The sequence below is a fragment of the Eleginops maclovinus genome, chromosome 8 (assembly GCF_036324505.1).
Source record: "Eleginops maclovinus isolate JMC-PN-2008 ecotype Puerto Natales chromosome 8, JC_Emac_rtc_rv5, whole genome shotgun sequence".
NCBI classification, from domain to species: Eukaryota; Metazoa; Chordata; class Actinopteri; order Perciformes; family Eleginopidae; genus Eleginops; species Eleginops maclovinus.
The window spans coordinates 12000590-12014189 of NC_086356.1; the positions used below are offsets into that span (position 1 = coordinate 12000590).

Genomic DNA, 13600 nt, shown 5'->3' on the forward strand with positions numbered 1-13600 from the left:
GCCAATGAGCCCCAATTCACCTGTCGCCATTGTGCACAACATTTAAATGTTATAATATCCATGCTTAATAGGAACAGAAACAAAACCCTCCAACCACTCTTAAGAAGAAAAAACCAATTGCTGCGCAGCATGAAATATCTGGTTGTATAAATGTTGTAAACGAAGCAGGCAAATAGAGCTACTTGCACTCACCACCTGAATGCAGTATAACTCTGTGTCAATCAGATATTGACACCATATTTACAGTAATAACACACAAACTGAATTTTCTCAACTATAGAAACCACCAGAAAAAGCTCAGACTTTGACCTTCACACCAGTAAAAAAAACAGACAATAATACATTACCTTAGACACAGGCATCTGAACGCGTAGTGTGCTTGCTAGTACGAGTTCAAATGTGTTATTGTTGGTGTGTGTCCCAGAGTACGGCACAGTTCAGCCACACAAACACACACTGACAGAGCACATGTGCAGCGTGAACAGAGAGCGTCTGCTAATCCAATCTGCCCATATGGGATCTTGTGTTCCTGTCCGTTTGTCTGGATGTGTCAATGCTTCTTTTCTCCTCCTTTTGTTTCTGAGAATGTCTGTGTTGTTGCTGCAGTCCCAGCTTCTCCCCTGGCTCGGTAATACCGTAAATGTGTTTCAAAAGAGAGAGGAGGGAAGGAGAGAAAGAGAGAGAGAGGGGAGAAAGAAAGGAAAAAAAAGAGGGGGAAAGAGGGATTTGGTGAAGGAGGGGAAATGAAGACAGATGGAATCCGGAGATACAGAGGTGTGAAAATGAGAGGAGGAATTATAAAAATGTGATGTATTAGAAACATAGAGGGAGGGAAGGTTATGAAAAGCTCAAATGCAAGTCGGGGTCCTTCTCTCGCTCTTTCTCTCTAAATTCTATTTTTAGAAGTTGCTCCGTTGCAAATCAAAGCACTGAATCAAGACCTATCAAAGAGCAGGATGTTAAGGGCCACGTCTTTCACACCTAATAAAAGGTGCACGCACACGCACACGCACACGCACACGCACACACACACACACACACACACACACACACACACACACACACACACACACACACACACACACACAATGACCATGTGCATCAGACCTGAGGGGAACTATGTAAAAGCTATTCATCACGCCTTATCTAATCATATCATGTGCTAATAAATTCTGGGCTTTTCCAAATGTCTATTTTTAAAACCTCGTCGATAACAGACCACTGTCTTCCTAAAGTCTTCTGACTAAAGGTAATCTAAAAAGAAACCTTTCAAGATGATTCTTGAAGTAATGATTGACATCAAGGAAGTGGAATATCAACTTAAAGTGAACTAGAGTTCAATGTTTCCTTTGCTTTCCACATCTGACCCCTTATTCTTGTTAATATGTGGCAGGATGCTTTAAAGTTCTTATTACTGTCATTAAACACTTGTACCAATTGAAGACGTCAAATAGACTCCTGTTGCATGCAAATTAAACTATTAACCCTGCTCCATTGCAGGCTCGGTGGCGCAAACGTAATTTTTAGGAGTATTGAATGTGCATAATTCAATTAGACACTGAATGGTTTTCATAATGGGCAGTACCTTATTAGGAATGAATCTGCCAGGCTCATATCTCTACTTGCTCCTGTGCCATTATGTAACAGAGTTATGAATAGTTAAAGGTGAACTAAAATAAAGCCAAACAGCACTCCATCAAAGGGAAACCATTCATGTTTGAAGAGAGAGAAGGGAATTAATCCTACACTACAGGCTACAATGAATAACATCCTGTGTGTGTGTGTGTGTGTGTGTGTGTGTGTGTGTGTGTGTGTGTGTGTGTGTGTGTGTGTGTGTGTGTGTGTGTGTGTGTGTGTGTGTGTGTGTGTGTGTGTGTGTGTGTGTGTGTGTGACAGAGAGAGAGAGATAGGAATAGATAGATACATAGAAGCAAACCATTACAATGATAAAGATATTGATGACCACAATGATTTTTTTGCTTTCTGGTCAACTTCCTCAATGAGGAAATTGAACCACAACAAACATATTTTCCAGGTAGTTTGCTAAATACCTATTTCGGTAAAGAAACAGAGTTTCAGATGGTACTGTAACTAAAAAACTAAAGAATTAAAGATGTACTGTAGCAGTAAGTGGCAGAAACCTCATTAAATACACTGGATAAGGAAAGGTATATCTTCACTATTTTAAATCTTGGTTCCTCATGTTTGCTCAGTTTGAACCGGTTCTAAATGTGGATGTCACAGTTCGAAACACATTTCAAAAATAGCACGCAGAGTGCTGTTTGTGTAGTGTGTGTGTGTGCACGTGTGTGAAGAAGACATACAGAGAAGACAAATGGAATTCATCCGTGTCTAATTAGAGACAATGAAGGGGAAAGCATGTGTCTGTTGCAGAGAAACAAAGAGAGCGAGAGAAATGCTATTCATGTGAACGTGTGACATAACAAATGCTGCTCATATTTGACCTAATCTATATATCATTTATTTACGCCCTTGTTTTCAGACTGTATATTCAAATGAAGGGGTAATCATGCAAGACGGGTACCTGCACTTTCATTCTGCACATACACATGTGTATATTTTTAACAAAACAGACTTCAAATGTATATATGCCCACATCATTTCTAATTATTTTCTGTTCTAACAGTTTGTTTTAAAACCGCAACTCATCTGTATATCCTTGTGTGTAACTGTACTCTATCTGTTTGCCCACGGGGATTAATGCTCAATCCTCACGTTCTCTTTGATAACCAACTCCCTACTGTTGTGAACTCCTTTAACACTCTAATACTAAAAACCTACGACTGCACCTGCTGCTGTCTCAACAAACTTTCCTTCATCATACATTCACTCATAATAATCTCACCCTAATCTCATTTTATAGTCCACACCATAGTCTACACCATTAAGTATATCTCAGTGAAAAGCACTTGGGTTAAAATACTGTTGGACAAACTATCTGTATTCTTGTAATCAGAATAGTTTACCACATATTCATACCCATTTTTTTGTTGATCCGAATCAGAATCAGAATACCCTTTACTCATCCCACAGAGGGGAAGTTTTCATTAGTATTCCTTAAGTGAACTTGTATACTACAGAACTACTTTATGATACTGTGTCTATTTAGTATACTTAAAACAACGTTTTGCTTTCACTATTTTTCAAAATATCTACTCTGCTTACATAAGTTGTTGGATTTAGGAAATTCCATTCCTTCTCTGAGGGATCACATGATACGTTTGATTGTAAATACACATGTTCAATCAGCCAGTTACAGACCATGTATGGGAAAACATTCCTAAGGGACTTTTGACCATTGACATACAGTAGTGATGTCGTTGACTGAAGCAAAGATAACAGACACCGGCGTGGTGTCTTAGACGTCAATTTGCGTTTAAAGCACCCGCAGAATGTGTCACACAGACTGAAGAAGCAGTCAAGGTACATTAGCCAGAATCAGCCTATCAGGGGAGCAAATGTGGTAAACCTGCAGCTATTCTGAAGACTTGACATGCAACGCTGGGAAACACAGTTGGATAGGAGCACATTCTGACAAGTTGACAGGTGTCACGACCCTGCTGGTGTGTGTGGCCCTTCAACATTTTTAGAGACAAAATGGGGGAAATGAATTATTCAGTTTTCTGATGAATTCTGAGGGGGAGCCATTGGCGTTGTTATTTTGTGTTGCTGCTTGAGATTCAGTGTGCGCTCGTAGTGAGATGTTCTGCTCCAAAGATGCATATTCACTTCTTATCCGTCCAGAGCTTCTTGTATCATTGATCGAGTTAGCCCAAGGGTGGAGAGATGGGTAGAACAGGAAGACAGGGGAAAAGACAGCCCACCACTTTCAGCACTTAGTTTAAGACAGAGAGGGAAGGATAGAGGGTCCTTGTTGTTATATTGTGCCACTGCTTCCTCGAACATAAATCCTGTATTATAACCCTGTGTGCCTCTTAAACATGTTCTCATCAATCTGAAATGAGTACGCAAAAGAAAGGGAACAGAACAAGCTGCCTCAAAACCTCAACATACGCACTTCCTTCATTAGCAGCTGCCATCTTTTTTACACCCTCATGTAAAAGATTTATGCAACTTTTACTGCAGATAGTTTGCTTTCCTTTTCTGAGAAGAAGTGCCAGCCTTGCTCATCAAATGCTTACTGTGTGTGATGAAGTGCAGCTGTCATTTCCAAAATGGCCAGTCCTGCCTTAATTCCCATTTGAGGGCATGTGTGTGTCTGCAGTTGAACACATTTATTTTTCCAGCAGCTTAATGGCTAATGCTGCCCAGACAAGAATGTGCCCGAAGCGTTCCAAAGAAAGAGCTCACAGGCTTATAATGGCTGTGGGGTACCAGACCCCAAGGTTAAGTGTTAAGTGTTAAGCGTTTCTGTACATGAGTAAATAACAAATAAAAAGGGCTTAAAGACTTGTTGTAAATCATTAGTTTGTATACTGCATTGGTGCACCATCAAAAATTGTTTCAACTTTGCAGCTTTACTTTGGAAAAAACATTAAATGTAGAATCACATTAGTTTTGCCAAACACTCTGCACCAAATCTGCTAAGCATGTGATGAAGTGTGAAATGTGATGTGAAATAAATAAATATTGAACAAAATGTTTCCACTGTAAACAGTTTCTGAGAGCAATGCTGCAGTTTATATAACTGTAAAAAAAAGTCAAGTCATGAACACGTAATCTGGAGCAGAACACAGAATTATCACACCTTAATCTGAATTAATTAATTTGGCGGTATTATCTGTTACTGAAATCAAATTAAATAAATGTAAGGCGAAACTTTATATTCTGATCAGCGTTAAAATCATCATGACATGCAAATTGACTGAGAAGATTGAAAAGCCATTATTGTTTTTGATTGTATTTACATCATTTTCAAAGTCTCATTGCATGACAGGATCATCCTCAGTTATAACACCTGACATTGTAATAACCTTGTTATGACGATTACATCCCCTTGGCAGACTCCCAGCTAAGTTATGCACCACTTTTCTGCCATATATTTTGTAGCATTTACAGCTTCATATCCGACTGCTCCGTCTTTATTTTGGTCCCGGTCGCAGTGGGGGTCTGACAGAGTAAAACAACTGGAGTCAGCATCAGTCATTGAAATTGGGGTGAATCATCATAAACATTTACCTCAAATACTCTACTGACTTTAAATTAAGCTCCATACAAACTACAAACTGCCAACGTTTTGCCCTGACTCAAAGAGGGAGTGTAGCATTAAAAGAGTCTTCAAGTGAAAAGGGCTCATATCCAAAAGAAATCCAAAGGGAAGCATTTAAAGCGATCACAGAGTGGAGGCACCAAGACACACTGTGACGGAGTAACCCCATTTGTTGGAAAAACATGAATGAAAGAAGCAATGTGGCTCTGTAAGATGTTTGTTTCCCTTTGGAGTGGATTCTGCTCTTTCAGCACAATAGAACATTACTCTTGAGTAAAGTGCATGCTTCAGCTAAGTTTGGATTTACTCGACTTTGTGCATGAGAGGACAAATGCAGTGTGTAGCACAAGGGAGCATGTTCTAGTAGAGACTTAGTACTAACAATGGGGCACAAATTAAGTTATTTTAGCACCACCAAAGGAATATGACTCCATGTCCAATTAATGGAACGCTGTCAGAGATGCTTTGAACTTGAATTACTTACATGTACATTTTACAAACTAGTATTTGAGATGAAATTAAAGCACACATTTTTTTGATTACTTAGGGCATTGTGACAGACTTTTAATCGTGTTGTTGATTTTGATATTCACTCCCTTTTTAAATGTATTTATCCAACGCATTAATAGTCCTAAAAAAGATTGACCCTGCCTCATGCATCAGATACGCTACTACAAAGGCATTTTCCTCAAAGCTCCTGCTGATTTACATATAATTAAACACAGTTGACTGAATACAAACTATTTGCCTCTAAGGTACTCTGGAGAAATGCAATCAAAAGTGAACTAATTGTTCAAGATGTAAAATGTTATGATTAAGCGTGTATTATTTTGCCTTCAGGGGTTCAGATTTCCATTTAATACGAGATCACAGTAAAAGGTTCTCATGACTGCATAAAGATAGTATACAGGAATATCTCCACAGGGCAGGACAAGCATGCAATGCACACTTGAATGAAAAATCTCTTTGGGATAGTACTATCAGTGTCTGAATCAATTGCCCATGCATTTTAAGGTGTTTATTTTAAATGAAATACACTTGGATTGTTGTATAAAACTGCAACTGACTACTAGTTTTGAGCTGTGGTAGCTAGCTAAAAGATGTAGGATGTGTTTGTTAAGATTTTATCAGGCAAACATGTTGTTTCATAGCAGGCAGGCAGGTACCTCCTCCTGTGGGACTGACTGGGTTTTATCCAGAGAAAACAGATAACGCATTGATAAACGTAATTAGCTACAAAGGCTTTGAAACACGAGGCAATGATATATCCTTCATGAATGATTGAACTTGTTAAAAACTAATGAAAATAGGAAAAGCAATCAATCATGGCAGTTTCTTTCACCATGTCTAAACCGATCAATGTCGCGGTTCTGTCAATACAGTCCAAGTAAATGCAATTGACTTACGTGACAGATCACGCTATTCAAGCTGTTTAGTTATTGAATGTATTGACCACAGCAATGTGTGTAAATGTGATCATTCATTCAGCCCGTTGCACCTTATTCACACTGCTCATGGGAGGAAACAGGCAAGGAGAGCAATTTGTAGTCGCTACTGTATAGCTTATGTCTCTTATGTCTGTATGAATGTTTAAATCTGGTGATTTCTTTGGCAAAATTCACCCTTAACTTTTTTGTGAATATTCAAATACAGGCCAAGTTCTGGGTTGTTTACACTTTTTGGGTAAAACATATGGTCAAAAATACACACTCATCAACATGAACACAAATGAATATGCGTGCAGAGAGAAAGGCAAGAAAGACTGTTAGCTAGTCCCTCACTCTTCCTCTCTATCATGTGCTGATGAAACAATCCCCTAATGAGCAACATTTGTGACATCTCAACTCAAAACTATTTATCCCTTTAAACCTTTCATCGAAATTAACTGGGTTGCCCTGCTTTGAAATGTAGGACGTCACCGCTAAAATCTATGCAATAAATAAAGATAATTCTATATTACTAGTACAGATTAAAACATGCCAACACAGTTTTCCCAAAAACGTCACAAAAAGGCATTAAAAAACTTGACAGGAAATTAAAAATGTATATATTTTTGAAAAGATTGTCCTTGTCCAGTGCAGAAATGCTTGAATGAGCAAATGCGCCACAAGAATCTCATTCAGCACTCTGCAGCAGCCACCCACTTAACAAGTGCACTCAGGTGAGCCCACAAAGCACTTACGTATCAGTTACAGTGCATCCTAACAGCACCATGCACCACTGTTGTGTTACATTTCAAGTAGGGATGTACTGACTTAAGCCAATACTGATTGTAGCGTCAAACAGGTTTTTAAAAATGATTGGGATTTTAAAAAAGTCTATCATGGTCGATCAGCTGTTCATTCATTCACTGAACCCTATGACGTCATACACGCGACGTAGCGGGACCGCGGCAGGTGTGTAATCAGGCAAAATAAAATGGCCATGTTTTAAAACACTGCATTAAACGCCTTAAAAAGAAAGAAGAAAAAAACGGAAACTGTTGTCAGAGGCTCGTGTCGTTGAGTGGAATCCAGTCAGCCTGAAAAAAAAAAGTCCAAGTAAGGCAGTCCTTTATTCAAGTTGGGGACGAATCGCACGAAACAAAACAAACCAGTGGACCACTTGACACTGATTTAGATTGTTTTTAAAAAACCTCTATACGATTTCACATTCTGTACATGGTTGAATTCAATTAAACTCTATTTTGCGACTCTAGTGTTGAACACAGAGTCCTCCAGGGCTGTGTGCTCATCCCCCTCCTGTTCACACTGTACACCAATAACAACCCTCGGACATGAAGAGAAGTTTGTTGTGAAGGTTGCGGTTGACACTACCATTTTCAGCCACATTACAAAGAACGATGAGACTATATATAGACAGGACAATCTTGCAGAGTGGTTGTCAGAGAACCAGCTATTGCTCACAATATCAAAACCAACGAATTGATTGTTGGTTTTTCTACATTAATGGAACTGAGAAAGAGCAAGTAAAGCCCCGGGCATCACTAATAACCTATCATGCTTATCTCACATCTCCATTCTGGTGAAAAACCTTAAAAACATTTCTTTACAAACTGCAGACATAACTAACCCCATGAGAATGTCCATCAGAAGACAAAACAGAGACGGTTTTAAAACTGAAAAACTTTTAATCTAATTATTTTGTTTCATGTCTTGTGTGATAAGTGTTTGTAGATCATCACAATAAACACAATTCACGATGCAAAGTTCTGTTAAAATATACAAAATGCAGTAACAGAAGCAGAGCTGCTTTTGCTTGAAAACATCCCTCTTTTGGCATTACTGAACAGAGCGAAAAAGGGATTAAATGCACTGAGTTGACACTTAAATCCAGCCAGATAAAAGACAGCATTAAACTTGGCAAAAGAAATGTGAGAGCTAAGTGGAAAATCATACGGTGGTAATATGAGGTGCAGGAAAGCAAGTGTGATGCTTGAAAGAGTATGGTGCTCAGAGAGTTTCAGTGATGGGGGCATGCACAATTACACGCATTCCCCTGTATTCATGTGTTTGGTGATTAATCTTTGGCCTCAAAAAAATGTGGAAATATTCCTAGATGTGTGTGTTCATGTGGCATACCTCATCAAAATGTGGAAAGGAAGCCTCCCTCCTGTTTAGCTGGAGCTGCTTGTCAATGTTGTCCTTCAGGCACTGACACACACGGCGCTTCTGGTCTGCTGAATACGCTTCCAGGCTAAGCAGGCAGTCACACTTCTGAGAGAGAGAGAGGGAGGGAGGGAGAGAGAGAGAGAGAGAGAGAGAGAGAAAGAGAGAGAGAGAGGAAGAGGGAGAGGAGGAAGAGACGGGCAGGCAATTAGACTTGTCCTGTCAAAGAAGCAGAGAAGAAGTGTCCTGACCCTTCAAAAAAGTAAAGCATGAGAGCACAAGTAGTACAGGAATGTTTCCACAAGAAAGTATGAATGTAAAAGAATGAATGAGCCCTCAAGTTAAAGCTACGTGTGTGTGTGTGTGCGTGAGTGAGCGCAGTAACTGCTACAAAATAGAAAAGTGAGAAAACAGATGTAAGTTCAGTTTCAGAGGTGAAGAACTGTGTGTGTATATGCCAGAATTTTGAAGTGAGTGTCATTGTCTGTCTGTTTCATCTCAAACTTGTGCTTTTGCACATTCAGATGTCATCTGGGCTTCGTTTTCATGTCACCTTCGACTGTAAAGCTGCACAGGCGTCTGGGTAGCAAAAACGCCAGCATTAGTGAAATTAGATAATGGCTAGTATCCACTTCAGGCAGAATTTGATATGCTGACGAAATGATTACGTGCCCAATGGCACTATGGCACTCCTAAAAGAGTACAAATCAATACACTCATGCTGGGAAATACAAGATAATAAATATTTAACAAGCAGCAGTGTAGTTCCAGTTGGCACAGCTTTTCACTTAAAAAGGGCCTTAATACCCCTTGGCTGCCTCTCCACGACATCCAGGATCTGTGTTTGAGCTCACTGATGTCCAGATTAAATCTCTACTCACTTAATGGCCCCATTTGCTTTTGGGTCATGATCCCAGCAACGCACTTTCAATAAATGACAGATCTTATGAATCTTTTATATAACACACAAAACTCATTTATCCTGAATTTGATTCCGAGGGGACCTCTTAAAAAGTTTAAAGGTCCAGTGTGTATGACCAATGCATCAAGTGGTGAAATTGCAGATGGCAACCAAATGAATGCCTGTCGCTCGTTCCTCACTTTCCAAACATGTAGACAACAATGTGGATTTCAGGTAACATAAAACATGAAAGGCCCTGTCTAGCCGTGGTTTGGTTTGTTTTTTCTGGGCTTCTGTAGAAACATGGCAGGTACAAAATGACTCTGTTTAAGAGGACCTGCTTCGTATGAAGACAGGAAGGGCATTGATTTTTAGTTTCAGGTGATTATACACTAAAGAAAACAAAACTATAGAAATGATATTGCATTTCTGCTAATAGATCCCCTTAAATCCTGCTCAACCAAGTTAATGGGAGCACAATGTCTAGGATATGAACATGTTGTCTTAGTTTGAGCGGCTTCACAACTAAAGGTTCTTGAATGGAACCAACGCAAGGATGACATGTTAAAATGTTCTGTCATTGCGTTCAAAAAGGCACATTTATGTCCCTTTCTATTGGCATTAATGTTGGCATCTCTTGCTGGCATTGTTCTTGATGGGCACGTTTAGCTCCCTGAAATTCATTAGACTGTTTCATACTCTTTTACAAAGGCAACATAGCACTATTTGGGCTTTGTTGAGAACTCTGAATGTAGTAAATGCCCCCATGTTTTATTTCCTCACACACAGACTCATAATTCAGTGCAGACAGGTTCAGCACGTTTTCTAAAATGACAGTTCCTGGCGATAAACCATATGAAAGGATCACATTCAGTAATTGCATTTTCAATTGAAACAAAAAACATATGGCTCTCAGGGTACCAACTACCAAATCACTACCCAGTCATTCATGCACTCATTGAGTACGCAATCGAAGCAGCCCCTCTTTCAACAGGCATATTGACTAGAATAGTTTAAAGTCTAAAATCAAAGTGACCTTTTGTGTTCGAGTACACTATTTTCCCCAGTTCATTTATTTTTCCATCTACCTCGGTTGCTCTGCTTCCGGCGGTGTCGGTGAGAAACATTTGTATCCTGACATTTTTGTGCACAAGTCAGACTATAAATAGGATGTTTCCATTTTGTGCAAGTCTCTTCAGAGATGGACTGGAGTCCTCAGGGCTTAACTTGACGCTCACTGCCCTGGTCAGTGGTGAATCATGATGCTAGTTTCTATGCCTGTTTCCTGGCTGCATGGGCATGCCATGCTGTGTTGCATTCTCTCAACTACCTGCCTCTTTCAATGACACTCAATGTTCTGCTGAAGATGGGGATGCTGCGTGTTGTGGAGTCAATTGGCACAATGTTGTGGTTCAAGCTTTGTCATTGTTGGTGAAGCTAATGTAAGGGTAAAATGCATTAAAACCAAGTAAAGTGCCGTATAAAATTAACTGCATGCAGGGCATACTGTAGATGTTTGTGAATAGTAAATGTTGAATATTATGGAGGACGAGAACAGAATATTGGGATGCCTACTTGTCCAGTAAGAAACAAAACAAAAACAAAAGAGGACTTGTAAATACGACTTTCAACTCAAAGGAGAGAGATAAACAGCAATAGACAAGATAGAGAGGTAGGTAAGAAAGCAAAATCCATTCTTATACTGAACCAGACTTTTTTAAATTGCACCACAAGACGATGAAGTGGGGCCTTTTTCCGAATAGACTCCAATCATTGTCGATGTCCTTTGATATCCATCATTTGGATGAGTCTCGGTCTATAAAGGTCGCAGAGGCCATAATACTTGGATCACATGGACACACACGCAGACGTCAATGTAAACAACCGGCCCCCGGGCAAACCCTTATGATATTGCTGTCAATGAAATCCCATAAATCTATGAGAGGTTTTTTTGTACGGGTCAGGAAAAGATAGCAAAAACTCTTCAGACACGTGGGGGTGTGGGTGAATTGAAGAGTGAAAGGCCATCATTTATTTTCTATTGTACTTAGCTATACGCCTTTGCTAGTTAATTGACCTCCTTTCATTACATGGTTGACTACAGATCGTGTACCAACACTACTTATGCAGGCATAAAATACAGTGAATAAAAACAAAAATACACATGGCCACAACCCAAACCAATTAACCTTCAATAACATTATGCTAATGACAAAACAATAACACACATGCAGCCCACTTTTCAACAGAAGTGATTTGTGAACGAGAAGTACTCAGTTCTGATTAAGATAAATGTCTCTGTTTCTTTTTCTTCCATAACAATAAAGTACTAATAATAATTACTTGGGTTGAGTAATGCTGGGAAAATAATGCAAATGCTCAGGCTTTCCAGGAAACATTGTCTCATATGGACATGTTTTTTCCAGGAATCTCCCCGTTGTCCTACATCAGAGAAAACACATCTGTGATACAGCAGCTCATGTTCCCAGAGGCGTGCATGCACCTGAATCCCCAGATACATTAACACACAAAAACCCTTCTTATAAGCACCAGTTTGAACTTTTTACAGTATAATATTACTGTAGCTTTTGTAACATTAAATTATGAAAAAAATTAATAAGAATCGACACCAGCTGGGACTCCTCTCTGTGAGTACTGGCAAAGCACAGGTCTCAGAGCTGCTTCTGGGCTTACATCCTAATCTAACAAAGAGAGGAAATGTGTATATTTACACAGCCTTGGTTTGTAAATATGAGGGTCGTGGAGCATACTTTACTGTAAACCACTTAATGACATCATGAACATGTAGTCTTGGGTAAAGACAAATGAGGGAGGGGGACAATAGATAATGAGAGATGTAGAATACCGTCGACAATAGTTGTTCTCTATGCGAGTAATACAGCGTACACAGTAGTGCATTTTTTAGCATCATATCTTAAACTGAATTATGCTCTGCTAGGAGACTACTAATGATGATTTATCTGTCTCTGGCTATCAATTCCAACAATACATTTCCTTCTCTCTCTCATGTTTACCATTATTACACATTGCTGTGCTTTGCTGCCTAACTGAGCATTATTGCATCTATCTGGGATGATTTTCCTGACAGTGACATGCACATCATTGCATTACATCACCTAAAATAATCAGTCATAGCGGCAAATGAGTAAACTGTTGACAGCTGGTCACAGAGCACATGTTTTAGGAGCCAGCTGGAGCTTTCGTTTGCAAGGACAGCTGTCTCTTATGCCCCTTTTCCACCAAACCGGATCTGTCAGTTTTGGTTATGATTTTACTTCTGATGGCAACCTGTGTAGCCCATGTATTGAATCCATCCGATAGCTGCAATAATACAGAACAACAGGTCTGCTATTCACAATGACCAATAACAGTGAACGGATGGTGATTAAAGTAAGGTAAAAATAAACAGCATCAAACTGAGCCTGTTTAGTTTTGCCTGACTTTATAAAGTGTGTGTTTTATAAGTGTGTGGTCGCATTCTAGCCACTTTGCTCAGCAATACTGCTTGTTACAACTTGTATTCGCTGTACTCGCCATGAACTGGTATTGCTCAGGTTAATCGCCCCCTCCGAAGTAAGCGTGACATATAGGTTCGAATTGGATCTTGGATCTTGCCGGGCAGCCGAGAGGGGCCAGAAAGATCCAGTTTTTCGTCGCTTAATGCTGGCGCCGCTGCTGTGCAAACACGAAAATCCAGATCTTTATTGGCTCCACCACCAGCTCTGGCTCCAGCTCCGGGTTGGTCGAAAAGCGGCATTAGTTTAAGCTAGATCTAAGTGCTGCCTTACTTTAGTCTATCATTCAAAATGTTTGTTTTTCTGCAAGGGGTGAAACAAACACTTTTAAACCACAATATTGTCTAAAAATAACATCCTAATT

At 39.6% G+C, this 13600-nt stretch overlaps 1 protein-coding gene across 3 annotated transcripts in view; it reads right to left on the reverse strand.

The window, feature by feature from the left end:
- Nucleotides 1-13600, reverse strand: part of rgs3a (regulator of G protein signaling 3a) — a 126636-nt gene that overhangs the window by 42157 nt on the left and 70879 nt on the right. For all 3 annotated transcript variants that reach the window (XM_063890376.1, XM_063890378.1, XM_063890377.1), the window contains one exon: nucleotides 8773-8907. In XM_063890376.1, coding sequence (XP_063746446.1) covers nucleotides 8773-8907 — 135 coding nt within the window. The remainder of the gene's footprint in view (nucleotides 1-8772; nucleotides 8908-13600) is intronic.